Here is a 13927-nt window from a genome sequence, read left to right as displayed (position 1 = left end):
ATTTTTAGGTTCTGTTTTTATAGATTAAACTTTGTCCGTTTTTCGTGCTGCAGACTGAAGAGGTGGATCGTCACCAACAGGTGGTTAATAACCGTTTAACAGAAACATTAAACTCTTGGTTCTGTTTTAACGTCTCAGTTGATAAGATGGACAAAAACAACCATAATAATTGCACAATAACAGATAAACTTCATGTAAATGACGTGCAGATTCACGTCATTTACAGCCCTAAATAATTAACCAGGATAATCTCTGCAGTAAACAACACCGAGCCACGTCATCCTGCTCCTGCAATCATTCCTCTGTAGGAAAGGAGTTTTCACGCTGGAGCAGAACCAAAGTGGAAAAACAAACAAGATGCAAATGGATCCAGCTTGTTGGCGGCTAACGGACAGATGCTAGGAACAGGTGTGAACAGCAGCTTTCTGTTCGACTCATTTAGCTTCCACAGCTGCTGAGGAGAGGCTGCCATCAAAACCAACCCTCAGGTTCCCTCAGAGGCTCAGCTAGCCGCTCAGCTAGCCGCTCAGCTAGCCCCTCAGTTAGCCGCTCAGCTAGCAGCTCAGCTAGCCACTCAGCTAGCCGCTCAGCTAGCCCCTCAGTTAGCCGCTCAGCTAGCAGCTCAGCTAGCCACTCAGCTAGCCGCTCAGCATCCCCGCAGGTGTTGCTCCACAGGATCCTGTAGAGGTCAGAGGTCAGCGCAGAGAGGGTTTTGGTCAGAGCAGAACATGGACCCGTTAGTTTCCAAACATTCTCTTCTTAACGTCTGAGTTCATAAAGCCGTCAGTGAAAATATTATTTGTCCTTCCAATCACACCTGAAGGACGTTTTGATGAATCTGCTGCCGACGGCGACGAGGCCAAAACTTTTAGTTTCCAGCTAAAAACATCACTGCATTTATCTGCATTATGCATAACAATCATATTTAAAGTATTAACTGAAGAAATAAATATTTAAGAACTCTTTAAAGCACATTTATACTCTATTAATATTCATTTTTACTAAATACATAATTGAATGATTAAACTTAAAGCACATCTAAATATTCAGTTATTTCTTTCATTTCGTCCTTACAGTCAGTGGGCGTGGCCAACACTGTACAGGTGAGTGTTCTGCAGGTAAGTCTTGAGTCGTTACATGTCTGTACTTGTGTGGCTGGGCATTGAGAAAGCCTGTAGTGACATTTAAATTGTGTCATTAAACATAAATTAATACATACAAATTCAAAAATACTTTATTAATCCCAAAGGGAAATTAAATGTTGTTGTAACTCATTAATATTAATTAATTTACTGAGATAAATGTATCAACTATTTTATATATTTAATTTAATTAGATGCAGTTAATACATCACTTTAAATATTCACCATTACAACTGGAAAAAAATATAAGAATATTTAATAAATTAACGGCAGAAACACGTCCTGTGTAATAAGCTAAATAGATCCGACTTCTTACCAACAAGGACCGGCTGCAAGCTAAGTGTTACCATGGCAACAGTGACAAAAAGTTTATAACAAACGCAAAAGCTGTAATAAAAGCCGCAGAACATTTAAACAACAGTGAAGTTAGAAGATCAGGTAGTTTTAGCCCGAGCTAACGGAGCTAGCTACAGGCGGTGGTTACCTTCAGTCAGTCCGCTGAAAGTCCGATGTTTGGCTCGGAGGAACATTTCTTCTGTGTCCGCCATGTTCCCGGCTGGTTCCGCTGAAAACGACCCAGAAAACTAAACAACTACTGCCGGACTTCCGGAGCTGCCTGTCAGCCTGACTCCGATCCAGACCCGTTTAACCTGCTGCGTTGCTTCAGCAGCCTGACTGCTGGGAACCTGCCGGCTTATCGGGGATCGATTACACAGCCTGGCGATCAGGCTCGGACTTCTACTGCTGCTGTCAGCTGTTCCATCAAAGGAAAACATGTGTTGTTTTCTTTAAGACTATTTAGAAAAAAACAAACAATTCTGACTATGATCCATTTCCGCCATGAAAGAAAAAAAATAAAAGCCCAGCAGGAAGTCACATTTTAAACGTTCAACATTAAATTACAAGATCCAAAGTCATGATTAAAAGATACCAGAGCAGCTGGAGAAAAGTCTCCTTAGAGAAACAGCGTGACTTTTAGTTTTATTACTTTCAAAATGTAAATTTTGACTTTTAAAGTCAAAACTAAGACTTTCTATGTCATGACTTTAAATCTTAAAATTATGACTTATCTCAAAATTATTAGTATCACATAAGGACCCTATATCTTGAAATTATGACATTTTATCTCACAATTAAAAATTCAAAAGTTAAATTGATTACTTCAAAAGTCAAAATTATGACTTTGTATTTCTTACACATCACTGAATCTCAAAATTATGACTATCACACTTATGACTTCAAAAGTGAAATTATTACTGTGAAAGTCAAAATTATGACTTTGGATCTCAGAACTATGCCTTTAATACTCGAAATTATGACTTCCTGTTGGATTGATTTTTCTTTCATGGCAGAAATGGGTTTCCATAAAATGTGGACTTTAATTAGCCGTATTTTATTTATCTTTAATGCATTAGAGCATTTGTGAGGTCAGACACTGATGTTGGACTCTGGGTCCAGGCTCTGCAGATTCCTGTCCAGGTGAAGCCGTCCAATCAGAGGAGACGGTTCCTGTTCTGTTTCTCTCATCCAGCATGTTGACTGAAACGGACCAGAACGTCAGCGAGACATTTTAAATGATCGGATCCGTTACTCTGTTCAAATGTTTTCTAGAAAGTAAAAATGATTCAGACATCCTCAGTAAAACCAGTGAAGCATTATGGGAGAAGATTTTTCTGGGCTGACGAATGAAGAGCATGTTTCATCTTGTGAGACAAACGTTAGGATTGAAAGGCTGAAGTGTTAGAAATAATATTTGTTAAATATGTTTGATATTTACTGGAGCTCAGCTAATAAACCCTGCAGCAGAAACCGACTTTAAGATCTTAATTCATCTTTTAAAAATATATCTTGTCTGGTTTTCTCTGCATATTTCAAAAAGAAAGAAATATGAAAGAAATGACGCTCTGTCAGAATTATGAAATATTTAATGTCTCAGCTTATTTCTGTAAAACCTTTAAAATGTCCTCCAGTCTCTACCTGAGCTTCATTTATTTTATTTTTCTCTGAGCTTTTTGTTTTTGACGTGTCGGTTTCCTGTAACTGAAACTATTTTTATTTTAGTCATTTGTTATTCTGATGATTTCTGGGTGGAACAGAACCGGGTTCAGTACAGCACCAACGGTTTTCATCGTATATCCAGAGTATTTATATGTTTTGTGTATTTTTGGCCTAAAGTTCTTCTGGTAACTTGAGCCTGAATGTTCCAGTTACCATTTAATCGATTGACTTCTAATCGATTGACTTCTTATCGATTACTGTATTAGTTGATGTTTATTTCAATAAATGATCACAATTAATGGTCTCAAGCTTCACTTCGTGTTCAGTGAATCCTGGTTTAGTTTGATTTCTGACGGTGGATTGGGAGCCGTCCAGAACCACGGACAGAACCTGGAGCTATTCAGAACCACGGACAGAACCTGGAGCCGTCCAGAACCACAGACAGAACCTGGAGCTATTCAGAACCACGGACAGAACCTGGAGCCGTCCAGAACCACAGACAGAACCTGGAGCTATTCAGAACCACGGACAGAACCTGGAGCCGTCCAGAACCATAGACAGAACCTGGAGCTATTCAGAACCACGGACAGAACCTGGAGCCGTCCAGAACCACAGACACCGGCCATGTTACCTTAAAATGATTTAAAAATCTGACCGTCTGGATTTTTTGATCCCACCAGCAAAGTCAAAGAAACATTTTTCACAGAAACCTAAAAACCAGATTATCTTCTTGGTCGAGTATTTGAAGGAAACGTTAAAATCTTAAAAGTGCGGTGTTCATCTTTATTTAGCTCCTGATGGTCCGGTCGACCCGGTTCTACTGGAACCAGAACTCCATCATCTGCTCCACCTCCTGCTGCTGTGGTTCTGACCCAAACCAACCTGTTCCCCTCCTGGCCTGTGGGGGCGCTGCACCAAGAACCACTGAAGGAAACCACACAAAAACCTCTGAAGACACTGAGAGCAACTTCCTTCTTCACCAGATGGAAACAAGATGGAGGCGCCAGATTTTAGTGTTGGAGGATTTCTCTTTAGTCTTTGGCTGAAGACCAGGAGCCATTTCTGCTGCTAGCGCTAGGCTAGCTTGTTAGCTTTGGTTGTATTTACCCAGAATGCCCTGCGCTGTAGTCCACTTCCTGCTTTTGGAGCGATCTCTGGTCTGCTTGGTGTTCACATTCAAACTGAACCCAGACCGAGGTTTGGAGGACCAGAGGTCAGAGGTCGATTAGCGTCCACATAAAAAAATTAAGTCAGAATCTGAAAAGTGTGGTGTGCTATTTTATTCAGCACCATCAGAACCGTGTTGTTGCCATGACAGCTGCAGAACCTTTGATCTACTGTTTATCTCATCTTTTCACACAAAGTGCCTCATAAGTCAATATAAAAATCATAAAGCAGAAAAAAAATAAACTGACTGTTAAAAGTAAAACATCTTCTTCCCACAGCATGATGCTGCCTCCACCATGTTTTAAAAGTTCAGTGAACTTCAGTCCATATGCAGCTTCGTTTTCCTTTGTCTCAACGTTTCTCGTTGTGATTTGATAAAACAGGTGAATAAAATATTAAATGATCTGTTCCGGTTTTTAAATGACTTTTTATCCTGAAAAAAACCAAAAAATGTTGCTAAAGTTTAGAAAAAACATTAGATCAAGATGTAAAACATAAAAAATTGATTTAGGAATTATTGGATGTTGTGAATATTATCTGTGATTTTGAACCGTTTTCTGAACATCAGGTTCGGGTTGGTTCCGGAAGTTCCTGCAGGTTTTCCGGAACATGTGAGTTTCTGTAAAACGTCCAGAGGAGCCGAACCGACTGGATCCTGATGAGCATCTCCAGGTTTTTACCATAATATTTCACTACGATGCTTTTCCTCCCGCGCTCTCTCTCTCTCTCCTGCTTCCTCCTCCTCCTCCTCCTCCTCTCGTTGCGCACCAGGCTCTCCCACCCTCGCTCCTCCATTCGCTCACTGCGCTCTCATCCTGGCCGTAGCTTGTGTCTCTGCCTACTCCGTGCGTAAGAGCGCACAGATGGGAATGTTAACGGATGCTCTTCTGAAAACGCGCAATCGGAGCAGCTGAGAGCGGCAGTGGACGGACGTACAGCGGAGCAACTTCCCCAAACTCCACTTCAGCCCGCGGAGATTTCATTTCTGCTCTCCATCCGCGCTCCTGTTTTCTCTCCTGTTTGGATCAGGATCTGCTAGTAAAATGTCGGAAGGCGGCGCGGCGCTGCCGGACTTCTCCGCCCGCCAGCATCGTGCGCCTTCCCGCGTCGCTCCAGGTTTGCTCGTTTCTGCGTGAAGTTGAAGGCGGGAAGCCAGCGCGATGGGGGGCAGATTCTTCCTGCTCGCCTTCCTGTTGCTCAAACTCACGGCTCTGGTGTGCAAGGCGGACGGGGAGCCGGGGCTGCTCGGCGGCTTCGTCATGATCGCCACGTCCAACGGGTCCCGGGAGGAGGACGGCGCGCCGGAGGAGGCGCCGCACACCGAGGAGCAGTGCCGGGGTTACTACGACGTGATGGGCCAGTGGGACCCGCCGTTCGTCTGTAAGACCGGAGACTACCTGTACTGCTGCGGCACCTGTGGCTTCCGCTTCTGCTGCTCCCTGAAACACTCGCGGCTGGACCAGAGCACCTGCAAGAACTACGACACGCCGGTGTGGATGAAGACCGGCCAGACGCCCTACAAGAAGATGAACAAGATGCACGACAGCACCAAAGACAAGACCAACCTGATCGTCTACATCATCTGCGGCGTGGTGGCCATCATGGCTCTGGTCGGCATCTTCACCAAGCTGGGGCTGGAGAAGGCGCACCGGCCGCAGAGGGAGAACATGTCCAGGTGAGACCCGCTCCTCGCCTCACTTCCGGCCCAAATGGACCTGAACATCCCGGTGCTGAAGCTGAGAGGCACCCCGGACCCATCAGAAACTCATTTAGAAATATTTATTATGTTTCTTCATCCATGATTGGACTAGACCAGTTTCACTCTTCATTCAGGTTGATTCCGTTTCTGTCTGCAGAAACATCAGAAATAAACCCAACAGGAAGTTCATTATTGTCAGCATTTAAACTTCCTGTTTATGTAGGAATAATAATAACTAAGTTTTAGGTCAAACTGAGTCCCAACATTTTCACCAAAACACGTTTGGATCCAATCAGCTTCATTTCTATTGATATTTAGTGGAAAAATTATTTTAATCTCTGACAGAATAATAAGTTTAATTCACAGGTTTTCAGTTAAAATGCATTTTTATTTTTCTACTAGAAAAACCAAATTAATTTATTTGGTTTTTCTTTATAAGCAGCGACTGTCACAATAATCAATAAATCAATCAAACCCACAATAAATCAGGATGATAAAAGTTTCAGTCTGGAGTTTTGGTCTCAACCAGCAGAGAAACTTTATGATTCATTTTATTTGTTGTTTTATTTTAAATGTTTGTTAGAATTTAAAGTTTATTGATCTTGAGAATCTGTCATGTTATTTTAAAAACAACAATATATTGTTTATCGTGATAACCTCTGGGATGATTTATCGTCCAGAATCAGAAACAGAATCAAAATCAGAAACAGAAACAGAATCAGAAACAGAATCAGAATCAAAATCAGAAACAGAATCAAAATCAGAAACAGAAACAGAATCAGAAACAGAATCAGAATCAAAATCAGAAACAGAATCAGAAATAGAATCAAAATCAGAATCAGAAACAGAATCAGAAACAGAATCAGAATCAAAATCAGAAACAGAATCAGAAACAGAATCAGAAACAGAATCAGAATCAAAATCAGAAACAGAATCAGAAACAGAATCAAAATCAGAAACAGAATCAGAAACAGAATCAGAAACAGAATCAGAAACAGAATCAGAAACAGAATCAGAAACAGAATCAGAATCAGAATCAGAAACAGAATCAGAATCAGAAACAGAATCAGAATCAGAATCAGAAACAGAATCAGAAACAGAAACAGAATCAGAAACAGAATCAGAATCAGAATCAGAAACAGAATCAGAAACAGAAACAGAATCAGAATCAGAAACAGAATCAGAAACAGAATCAGAATCAGAATCAGAGGAGTGACGTCAGTAAATGAAGCTGATTTCAGGTTTGTTTTCTGTCAGGATCCAGCAGAACGTTTTGTGTTTTCAGGGAAACGTCTGAATAAAGTTGCAGTAAGTTCCTCCATGCTGCTGATGCTTGTGCAGAATAATGTGTAGTAGTTCAGGTGTCCAGCGGTGGCGGTTTGCTCCGCTGAGTTCTTACCGGCTGCAGCTGCTGCAGCAGCGGCTGCAGCTGCTGCAGCAGCTCAGGTGAGGATGTGCAGAAACGCCGTGAGGATCATGTTTCACTTTTCCACTTTGCTGCTCTGCACACTTTGATGAAAAGAAGCATCCAGAGTGAATAATTGAATTAGCTGGGTTTTGCACACACACTTACACACCCCCTCTCTCTCTCTCTCTCGGTGTGTGTGGGGCCGGCAGGGCCGTAGCCAGCGTGCTGCAGGGCAGGGGCCCAGGTGAGCCGTTCCGGGGGGAGGAGGCCCTCGGGATTCACTCTCAGCACTTCGTCTCCAGACCGCCAGCCCTCCGTGAGTTTCAACTCCCACTCAGCAGCTCTGTGTGTGTATGAGTGTGTGTGTGTGTGTGTGTGTGTGTGTGTGTGTGTGTGTGTGTGTGTGTGTGTGTGTGTGTGAGAAAAAGCAGATAATGGGGTGTGTACGCTGACGGATTCTGTGGAAACAGTTTTGGATTCGTCTGAAATCTGATGTCAGATTTTCTCCCTTTCTTTCCTCTGGTTCAGTCCTGATGAGGAGTGTGTGTGTGTGTGTGTGTGTGTGTGTGTGTGTGTGTGTGTGTGTGTGTGAGTGAGGCGCTGCTCTGGTTGTGTGTTGGTTATTTTGGGCGTTTTAATGGGCTGATGTAAAGGATCCGGTTTGTTCCCGTTTCAGCTTCTCTCCTCTTTGTGTTTTTAGCAGCGAAGATCAAACAGAAACATGAAAATGCTGAGAGCAGCATCCATGCACGATGCAAACCGAAAACACCTCAAAGCTCCAGACCAGTGGAGCCCAAAGTGGCCCCCGAGGGCCGGCATCCTGCATGTTTCAGTCTCTCCCTGTTTTAACTCACCTGGATCCAGTGATGGTTCGTTAGAGGCCTCAGGAGGACATGGACCTGCTGAGAAGGTTGTTACTAAAACCAGGGAGAGAATAAAGCGTGCAGGATCCGGCCCTCAGGGGCCACTGTGGGCACCTCTGCTCCAGACGATCCGAACCGACGCGCCGACCCACAACGGGCCCACCAGAATCTGGTTCCTCTTGGTTTTTAGGGTTAAATGTTCAGCTTCATGAATCCATTCAGATTAAAGATTTCTGGACATTTTGAGCTTAAAGGTTTCAGATCATCAAACAAAATGTAATCTCACAAAGAGAAAGAAGAAGAAATCAGTGTTTTAGTGGAGAGTGTTATTGGCGGGGTGTGTGTGTGTGTGTGTGTGTGTGTGTGTGTGTCTTGAGGAAGAGATCAGATCTCCAGCTGAAGCGATGGGTCACATATTTACATACATGTGAGGCTTTTTCCATTTAAAGTGATAAACAGGAAGTAAATATCCTGACCTCGTTTATCGTGGCCTCTGGTGGAAACGACCTGACAGGAAACATTTAATCCAAGCCTGACAGAGAAATCAGACCTTTAATTTATGCAATCAGCAAAAATAGCACTAACTTTTGTGACATTAATCCCCAACAATTATAAGAAAAATAGAAAATATTTCTGTCAAACTCTCAGTTTCCTGCTTAGTTATTTTCTGGGTATTAAGATTTATAATAAATGTTCTCAGATTAAAGATCTGTAGTAAAAGGTTTCTGCTCATCTTTAGGAGATGACGATCAGCTCAGTTCAGGAATATTTATTTATCCCAAACAGAAAATAAACTCAGACCCTCCAACAGTCGATGGTGACGCTCCAGTAGCAGTCAGTGCTGCAGCCAATCCGGGAGGCCTCTGACTGAAGACAGCAGTCCTGCTGTCTTCGCTAAACATCCACACAGTAGAGATGTTTCATAGCAACGTGTCTGGATTCAACCAATCAGATCAGAACCGATCAATTAATCAGGACTGATCAGAACCAGCGTAGCAGAGCAGCATTAGCATACTGCTTCATCTTTCTGTAGCTTCTGCTCATCTTGTCTCTGTATACCGTTTCCTCCGTCATGGCGGCCAAAGCTCATCCAGACCGACGGTGACCCTTTGACCCTTTGATGTGAATAAAGTCCGGCGTCTCTTTCACATCCGGCATCAAAGCGGACAGAGACGTGAGACACGGAGTCACGTCTCCACCGGCGGCTTTGTGGTCGTCTGTTTCTGTGTCAAACCGGTTTCAAAGCTTTTCTGTCTGATTGATGTGAGATCCTGAGGCGGGAGAATCTGAGGAGAATCCAGAACTGAGGAAGCATCACAGTCTCATATTCCCCTCATAATGAAACCAATAAGCTCAAATCTGTGAAGTGCTGCTGAGAAAGCGTCTTCCAGCTCAGTAATGTCCTGTAATTGTCACTTAAGGCGTCGCATTAAGAGGTGGGCAGCGCTAAACACACACACACTCAGTACACACCTGGCAGGAGAAATTACCTCAACAATCTGTTCACATCCAGAGGAAAAACACTTAAAGCTGCTGGAACGTTTAGAAAACACATCAGATTTACTCAAACTGTCAGCATTTGTGACAACATGAGACGGATAATCTGTGAAAAGATTCTAGATCCTCTGATTTGTCCCAGCGCTGACTAGAAACAGCCAATCAGAGCCAGGAGGCGGGACTTGGTGCTGTCCAGCTGTTGCTCCTTTTGTCTGACACCCCAGTGACCCGGCCGCCCTGCACCAGTACAACTCAGAGTGATGCTCGCTGACAGGAGGCTGGATTAAAACTTATACGCAGATCAAGAGAAATATTACCATACAGTTGTTAGCTCCACATGGCAACAATATTTGGCATGTCTATATTTCAGTTTCTCCTGATGTTGCTCTGTAAACCTCAACGAACTGAATGGAGCCGAGGTTTCAGAGTTTCTCCTCCTGTGTGATTCTGTTAAAGCGCCGGCGCTCTGAGCCCTGGCAGCCATGAGGCTCCGACTGACCGGGACTCGCGGCGACCAGCAGAGGATCGGACGGAGCGCTCCGGACGCACCGCAGGAAAAATACGGTTTAAAAATGAGGAGGAAAGGATTTCACCTTCTAGAACATGATTTGCTTCCTGGATTCCTTTTACACAGTTTTCCGGTAGACCTGGTTCTATTGGGTCCAAAACAATATCCAACCAAACGCTCAGCGCAACCTGTTCCCCTCCTGGCCTGTGGGGGCGCTGCACCAAGAACCACTGAAGGAAACCACACAAAAACCTCTGAAGACACTGAGAGCAACTTCCTTCTTCACCAGATGGAAACAAGATGGAGGCGTCAGATTTTTCTCTTTAGTCTTTGGCTAAAGACCAGGAGCCATTTCTGCTGCTAGCGCTAGGCTAACATGTTAGCTTTGGTTGTATTTACCCAGAAGGCCCTGCGCTGTAGTCCACTTCCTGCTTTTGGAGCGGTCTCCAGTCCGCTTGGCGTTCAAATTTAAACCGAACCAGCGTTCACTGGTGCGATGTGAAACATGATTCTGATGGTACTGAATAAAAAAGCAGGCCACACTTTTCAGATTCTGATCTGTGAAAAAGTTTCCGTTTTATTAGAGTTTATAGTTAAACCTGAAACTTTCCCTGGTCCGTTACATAAAAACCCAACAAAACACATCAGTTAGAGGCGTTTCATGTGAACATGGAGACGTACAGGAGGCATGACGACGTTTCCAGCTGGAATCGCAGGAAGCCCCGCCCCTCAGGAATATTAATCACTGGGTTTCCAGCAGGAAGCCCCGCCCCTCAGGAATATTAATCACTGGGTTTCCAGCAGGAAGTCCCGCCCCTCAGGAATATTAATCACTGGGTTTCCAGCAGGAAGCCCCGCCCCTCAGGAATATTAATCACTGGGTTTCCAGCAGGAAGTCCCGCCCCTCAGGAATATTAATCACTGGGTTTCCAGCAGGAAGTCCCGCCCCTCAGGAATATTAATCACTGGGTTTCCAGCAGGAAGCCCCGCCCCTCAGGAATATTAATCACTGGGTTTCCAGCAGGAAGTCGAGTCCTGCTGCTGACAGCTCATTATGTCGCTATCTGTTAGCCGAAACGCCGGAGCGAATATTACAGCCATCCATCTTGGGTTCTGGTTCCTCCCGGCCGGCCGGCCTTTGGATGAGCCGCTGCTCATCACCGCCGCTTTCTAAGTAACTGCAGCACTAACTTCTCCAAATCATCGATTCAGACTAATGAGCCGAGCCTCTCTGCAAATATTGGCGTATTTTCTGCTGCTTGAGTTCAATCTCAAAGTTTTAATTAATAATCCTGAGGATTATCAGCAACTTCCTGTTGCTTTCTGAAGGTTGGTGTCGGTCACAGCGGAGCAGCAAACATCTGTGTTGGTCAGAACAATCCCAGGTTTCCAGTTTAAAACCTGCAGCATTCAGACAGAAACACGTTCACACGCTGAAATATGCGGCGCTAAATCCTCCATAATCTGCTGCGTTTCTGACTCAGTTCTCATTTTATTCTTTAGAACAGCGAAGGAACCTCTGACTGTCTGCAGGCTGTAATTACAATAAACTGGGGTTAAAGGTCAACGATTAGAACTATTTAATAAACAACTGATGATCACATATCATAAAAACAAGATTCAGTTTTTATGGTCTAAAAAAAACTAAAGTAAAAAAATCTAAATGTTTGTTATGAATCTTTATCAATTTTTCTTATGAAATCTTTATTATTGTTTGAGATTCAGTCGTTATAAGTTTATCTATAATGTGATTATTTTCACGGCGCAGATCGCTCATTAATCCAGAATTAGAATAAATTTCTCTGAGTTATTTAAATATTTGGCTCTGAATTAGATAAATATGGAGCTTACAAACTCAATATTGTGCTCTAAGCTAGGACAACATGTAGCTAGCTCAGAGCTAAATATTTAGCTAATACGTACGTGTCAATAAGAGGAAGTGGACTATCAAAATAAAAGCTGGGTGTTGATCTTTAGTAAACGGCTCAGCTTGTTTTTTGGACCAGAAAAGAGGAAATTAAACGATGATGAAGATGATGAAGAGGAGACAGAGGGATTTATAAGACCCAGCTTTTATTTTGGCGGTACGGCAGGTGAATTAGCATGTCGCTGCAGTAATAGCTGCTGAAGCCTGTTGGTGTTTGGCGTCTCGTTTCCATGGTGACAGTAATTAGAGGGCGTTGTGTGTGCAGAGCGTTTTTAAAATGGAGGATCGTTTTCTCTCCATTCTGTCTCAGCCGAGTGTCAACATGCTCCGTTCGTGGCCCACTCCTGTTACACCAGGCCCGGTTCAACAGAGCGGCTCTGTTCCAGGGCCATGCGGCCGGGGGGCGGCCTGCGGCGCCACGGCTTGGCGGCTGACGCCGGCCGCCTGAAACCAGGCAGAATCCTCCTGCTCCCTGCTCACAGCTTTTACAAACATCAACACCAACAGTTGCTGCCCCCGGGGCAGAGTGAGCCCCACCTGTTTCTCTCTCCTCTGCCTCAGGCCTCAGTATGGCCTGGCTCTCTCTCTCCCTCCCTCCCTCGCTCGCCCGTGCATATGGACACACACACAGAGACAGAAGCAGCTCCTGCCGGGTCCTGGCCCAGGAAGGAGGACATGTGGCCGGGGGACGCACGGATCGCCCAGAACCGGACTGGAGCGGATCGCAGAGAACTGGACTGGAGCCGATCGCCCAGAACAGTACTGGAGCGGATCGCAGAGAACTGGACTGGAGCGGATCACCAGAACCGGACTGGAGCCCATTGCAGAGAACCGGACTGGAGCGGATCGCTTTAAATAAATTTTAACGTGTTTTTCTAGAAAATCTGAGATTAATCTCTACATTTAAAAAGCAAAAAATTCTACCAAATTTTTAACTTTTGAAGTTCATAGATTTTCAAGTTTTTTCTAGAAAATTTCCCAGATTATCTCAAAATTTCTGAGTTTTTTGCAGGAATTTACTCCTTTTTTCCTGCATCTTTAAAGCCAATAATACGTCTGGTGTTAAAATATCCTGACAAAATCTTGAACCCTGATCTAGATCACTATGATCTATTATTTCTGATCAACCACTAAAATCTCTTTGTAGTCGTTAGCAGCCAGCTAATAATGAGCTGCTAACAAGCTAAGCGCTAGTTCAGTCATTATTTGTTGGTAGCATTGCTGATATTTAGATTCCTCTTCTTTCTTTATCAGCAGAAATGAAAACATGAAAAACCTGTTTAGCACTCAGAGATGAGAGAAGCTGCAGAGCGCCAATTATTAAAGATTCACGTCCCTGATGCATTTTGGGAAGTTCAGGTAGGAATCTCGTTCAGCTGGAGCGTTTCGGATGAAGGCCCGGTTAGATCCAGTCCGGTTCTCGTCTGGATTAGCATCTCAAAGTGTTTACATGAGGACAGCAGCGCTTTCATCCTGCTGCCTTTTATCTGCGCCTGGATATTTTTGGATCTTATTGGATTCCATCTTGCAGTACCTGAGTCATTTGGTCCGGCTGCATGTTGGGATCGATTTTAATCCTCCCTCAGTCGATCCTCAGCGTCTCACATCCACAGCTAAAGCTAGAAACCATGTAGCCGCTGCTCCACTAGCTTTATGTTAGTTAGCTTTATGCTAATTAGCTCTATGTATGAAGTAACGACTCAGCATGTTGACCAGCT

The 13927-nt window shown here is 43.9% G+C and overlaps 2 protein-coding genes across 4 annotated transcripts in view; one reads left to right on the top strand and one right to left on the bottom strand.

The window, feature by feature from the left end:
* cpped1 (calcineurin-like phosphoesterase domain containing 1) overlaps positions 1-13927 on the bottom strand; it is a 36654-nt gene that overhangs the window by 15736 nt on the left and 6991 nt on the right. Inside the window, exon 1 of one of the 2 annotated variants that reach the window (XM_028034089.1) lies at positions 1627-1947. The exons of the other annotated variant lie outside the window; for it this stretch is intronic. Coding sequence (XP_027889890.1) covers positions 1627-1690 — 64 coding nt within the window. The 5' untranslated portion in view covers positions 1691-1947. Of the gene's footprint in view, positions 1-1626; positions 1948-13927 lie in introns of those variants that run through there. 2 annotated transcript variants of the gene reach the window in all.
* Positions 4791-13927, top strand: part of shisa9a (shisa family member 9a) — a 49157-nt gene continuing 40020 nt past the window's right edge. Inside the window, exons 1-2 of one of the 2 annotated variants that reach the window (XM_028034079.1) lie at positions 4791-5982; positions 7624-7730. In XM_028034079.1, coding sequence (XP_027889880.1) covers positions 5468-5982; positions 7624-7730 — 622 coding nt within the window. In that variant the 5' untranslated portion in view covers positions 4791-5467. The remainder of the gene's footprint in view (positions 5983-7623; positions 7731-13927) is intronic. The other variant, XM_028034070.1, reaches the window with a different exon arrangement.

The sequence above is a fragment of the Xiphophorus couchianus genome, chromosome 2, assembly GCF_001444195.1.
Source record: "Xiphophorus couchianus chromosome 2, X_couchianus-1.0, whole genome shotgun sequence".
NCBI classification, from domain to species: Eukaryota; Metazoa; Chordata; class Actinopteri; order Cyprinodontiformes; family Poeciliidae; genus Xiphophorus; species Xiphophorus couchianus.
Note: the sequence above shows the minus strand (reverse complement) of the source record. Positions and strands in the feature narration are given on the sequence as shown.